General features: G+C 30.1%; 1 protein-coding gene across 1 annotated transcript in view; it reads right to left on the minus strand.

Moving 5' to 3' along the window:
- Nucleotides 1-4336: 4336 nt before the first annotated feature.
- LOC130823334 (protein FAR-RED IMPAIRED RESPONSE 1-like) overlaps nt 4337-5000 on the minus strand; it is a 1284-nt gene continuing 620 nt past the window's right edge. The window contains exon 1 of the mRNA XM_057687952.1: nt 4337-5000. This exon is cut by the window's right edge and continues 620 nt beyond it. Coding sequence (XP_057543935.1) covers nt 4337-5000 — 664 coding nt within the window.

The following is a 5000-nucleotide window of genomic DNA, read 5'->3' on the forward strand; positions in this document are numbered from 1 at the left end:
GATTTTTATAACCGATATATAACCGTTAACCGAGATTACCCGAACCTAATATTGACTAACCTGAGTCATACCCGACTCGAATCATGCTCAAAACCGAACTTGACCCGGCTAAAACCAACTTAACCCGAACGAATTTTTAATCGAAATGCTATAAACCTGAACCAATTTTTAACATAGAGGTATGATCGACTCATAATCAATCATCTTATTAATTAATATAATGAAGTAATAGAAATTTTAATAAATTAAATTTTATACATATATGGTTTCATATATTTCGAGTTAATCAATGGTCCATGTTTATTTAACTATTTTTAATCAATTTAGATGAAAAATGATAAAACTTTAATTTTAACTTACAGTAAACAAGTAAAAGTAACAAAGGAATAATCACTAATTGATTTGCATTTTAACTATTTTGCCTTAACTAAGGTGAATCTTATCATCAATTAAAAAATATCTAACAATTTAATCTGATATTGACTCGATCTATAGTAATTATTAATTCGTAGTCGAATTCTATTGGAAAATAATACTCGAACCCGATCTGTACCCGGTAAAACTGAACTAATTATTAACCGATGACAGTCCGAAACCGATTGACTACTCGACGCGAACTTCAACCGACACCGAACCGTTGCTAACCCGATAGCTCAAATAACTGATCTTCAACCGAACCCATGACTAACCGACCTGACCCGAGTGTGACCCGCCGTAACACGCATCCAAAAAATAAGCGATCCGAAATACAACTGAACAGAATGACACCCATCTGAAACCGACTCGATCACCCGAATGAACACCTCTAGAACAAGGTATCCAAGTCTAAGATATTTTCAAATTTTTTAAATGTTATCTCTACATTATAACATGAAGCTATATACTTGTATATATAGTGATGGGAAATCTTGCAAGTGAAGGTGGACGAGGTTCTACAAAAGAAAAAAATGGAAAGGAGGCAGGTAAAGGTATAAAATTTATTTTTTAAAAATTAATATGAATTTGTGTTACTCTCCAACAATTTATTGTTTTTGAAGTTTCAAAGCTCGTGTCATTAGAGATGTTCACTAGCACAAGTTCAAGCGAAAATGAATCTGCGAATAATGTTCAAAGCGAATATGAATTGGAAACTAATGACAGTGAGGAAGAAGAAAAAGGTATTTTTTTCAAATGTGTCCCTATTATTTTTTGGTGTGTTTCTTGTTACTTTCCAACAATTTATTACCTTTTAATTTTTTTATGTATTTTTTCATTGAGTGTTATTGTAATTAAAATTTTTTTTTCTATTATAGAAATTGAAACAAAGATGAAGATTGTGAATAGAAGGGAAGCAAAACAGTCAACAGGTTTGCATTTTAAGAACTTCAACTTATATAAAGTTTTATTTTTTTTGCTTGCTTTAAAAGAAATTATTTTTCTTTGTAGATGTTCAAAGTCGATCAACTTGTAGGTTGACTAGAAGTCGTGCTTTGCAATTAAGTTTAGCTTCTCAAAAAATTATTATTGGCAAAAATATAAAATTGGTAAAGCGTAATTCGAAGAAGTATGTTACATCTACGTCAATTGTTGTTAAACTTGAACAGTGAGTGATCTGGAACTGTTATTATTCATTATTTTATTTATGTTTTGTAGTGCATCTTTATGTATACATCTTTTAAAAGAGTTGCTATCGATGATAATTATGTTGCTTTTTAAATAGTTTTGGTTGTTAGTAATATATTTTTATTATATCTTATTTGGCAGGCGAAAAGAATATTTTCATTTACTTTCAAATGCGGAGGGACTTATGCTTTTATGTGATATGAGGTCCTTGAAACAAAAAGAAGATTTGAAAGAAAATATTTTTGATGGTCTATTGCATGTTAATTTGTTGAAAAGTTTTCATGGTATTGTGCCTTGGTTCATCAAACAATACGACACTGAGACAAGTGTTTTTATTGTTAATGAAACCACCAAGTTTACAATAACAACGTTTGATATACGTGACATTTTTGGTTTGCCAATCAATGAATCAAACCCTGTTATTGAAACTAGTAAGCAAAAGAAGAATAATCCTGATTCTTATTTGGTTGACCAATGGAGGGACAAACTAGATGATTGTCAAAGTAGGGAAATATCTTTGCAAAAACTGTTTGATAAGATTTTGACTAATTTTAGGGATGGCGGACCTGATTTTAAATAGTTTTTTGTAATGTATGTGATGGTTACCTATGTGGCCCCCACTCCTCACAAACAAGTAGATTGGAGCTTAGTTAAGCCTTTGGATGATGTTGATGTAATAGGATCTTTGGATTGGTGTGGTTGGGTGTTGAAAAAGCTTAGGGAAAATGTGAAAAGGGAAAAAAATAAGGAATTGAAATACATTCATGTTTGCGTTACTATCTTGGAATTAGCATTTTATCATAGGTTTAGTATGAGAGGAGTTTGGCCTTCAAAAGAATTACCTTTAGTACAACACTGGACTTACGATTTGTTGAAAGAGAGAGCTAAATCTGAATTGAAAGCAAGATTTATGGGCCTTGGGGAGTTTGATTCATCTACATACCCAATCACTTCAAAGAAGATAGAGAGGAACATTATGCAATTTCAATAAAGAAATGTGCTACAACAAGATTATTTGTCGATCCCTTTGCCATAAGGGTACATGATGGTTAGCGATGAGGAGATTCATAATGAGTCAAAAGATGTGAGTTTACTTTTAATTTACTAGTACTGTTATGTTTTTAAGTCTTTTAAGACTTTTAATGTTTCGCTCTAAGAGTTTCATGTTACTTTTTGCAAACATTTTAAAGTTCATTTTTACTGATTTAAGCTTATTGTTCTGTCTTATAATTATTGTTACTATTTTCAATAGTTTTCATTTTTACTGATTAAAGTTCATTGTTGCATACAGTTTTAAGTTCATTTTTTTATGTCAAACCATTTAACGTTACTGATCTAGAATTTATTGTTTCTTTTGGACTGTTTAATGTGTTTAATGTTACTTTTTATCAGGAAATTGTTGAGGAATTATCAAAGATGAAGAGGAATATGGATATTGTTACTCAATATCACATGAACAACTTCAAGAGATTAAAAGCAATCGCTACTCAAGCCACAACCTCAACTGGGCAGAAAAAGTGGAAAGACTCTTTATCGCCAACCATTTTACAATGGCTTTCTAACCCTAATGTGTGGAAGGAAATTGATGATGTGGTTGACAAACTTATGGATGTTAGGACAAGAGCTTCTAACATTGACTTTCCATCTTTTGATCTAGGGTTAGAATAATTTGAGATTCTTAATGCTGGGCAAGCGAAGATGAAAGTGAATGTTGATAAAGGGAAAAAGAAGATGAAATGACGAATCAAAGAATTTGAAATGTTGTGTCTAAAAATCTCATTTGGGTAATACTTTTGTTATGATATAGTTTGAACGATGCTTTTTCGAATGACTTAGTTACTTTTGGATGCTACTTAGAAATTATATATTTGACAACAGTATATGGTACACAAGTAACTATTTTATAAGTTTTAGCAACATATAAGTTGAAAAAAGTATCATTTATGCTTCTTTTATATGATTCTTAGTGTTTCTTTCAATTTATGTTATATTAAATACCTTGTGGGTGATACTTTTGTCATGTGTTAGTTACTCTTTGGGATGTTATTTTGAAAGGTTGTACTTAGAAAATAGTGTATATTAAACAAGAATAACTGTTGTACGAAGTTTAGCAACATTTATCTTGAAAAAAGTATCATTTATGCATCCTATAGTACTGTTTACTTACACTTCATTCATCATTCATTAGATTACATAAATATTTTTATAATATTCATAATGAAATAAAACATGATGTTCAATTACATTTTTCAGAATGTTTATAGCCATAGTAACATCAATGACTACTTATAATTATATGTTTTTTAGTAGAAAGAAACATATTTGTAGTACAAAGAAACATATTTGTAGTAAACAGAAACATAAATATCTCCAATTACATTTCTAAGAAATGTTGATATTAACAAGGACAAAACTACAGTCTAATCAATTTTGATCTTGAAGTCTGTAGTAACATTTTCTTCTTCAACAGCAACACAAAATGTTAATTAATGTGTCCCTAATCAAAGTTCAAAAGAACAAATTTTAATAGAATATTGAGGTAATAAAAATAATTATAATTAATTAATCAAATATCTTACCCAAAAAATAATAAAATACCCCTAAAAATCATGATTTGCGTGATCTTGTAGTCCTTTTGCTACTTGTATCATTTTATAAAAAAGGAGTTGAATAATATAAATAAAAAATAATTAAAAACTTTGATAAGAAGTAAGTTCAAAAATACAATAAACAATTACTTTTTGTTCTTGTCTAGGCATGTACGACTATTATGACCAGCGATCTTTCCACATGTATTACAACGCTTCGGAATTATAGACCTATGAGCCTCTTTGTCATTAGTATCACTTTCCTTTCTAGTGCCCTTATTTGAAGATACTTTTGGATTTTGGATGCTAATAACTTCGGGTGCTTTATAACCAACAAAATCCTCAAAATCCTGATCTTTTGTTTGTTCCACTAAACTGTTTTTCTTTTCTAAAAGTTCACTGGAATAGACTTTTAGTTTCTCCAATAATTCTTGAAGATCATCTATACTACTTTCTACCAGACAAACACAACGATGAACTTCATTCCAAGCGTCCCCTAATATCCTTTTTTTTGGATCATCAATAATAGAATCAATTAATTGTACTCTATTAACATCATATATAAGAGTTTTTAAACCAAGCTTAGTCCACCTACTCAAAACGTGTTGCTCAGAAAATTTATTAACACCTATAGCATTTAAAACACAAAGAGAATGCCTACATAAAATTCCAACACGTTTAAACATCTTATATGAGCAATCCACCTCAAGTGTTGTTGGATCAAAGAAAACATTAAAAACCCTTTTGTTACGCAAATAAATCACTGAAAAACAATCTTTACCATTATCAAAATGATGTGTGTCTAGCCTA

This window comes from Amaranthus tricolor, chromosome 9 (assembly GCF_026212465.1).
Source record: "Amaranthus tricolor cultivar Red isolate AtriRed21 chromosome 9, ASM2621246v1, whole genome shotgun sequence".
NCBI classification, from domain to species: Eukaryota; Viridiplantae; Streptophyta; class Magnoliopsida; order Caryophyllales; family Amaranthaceae; genus Amaranthus; species Amaranthus tricolor.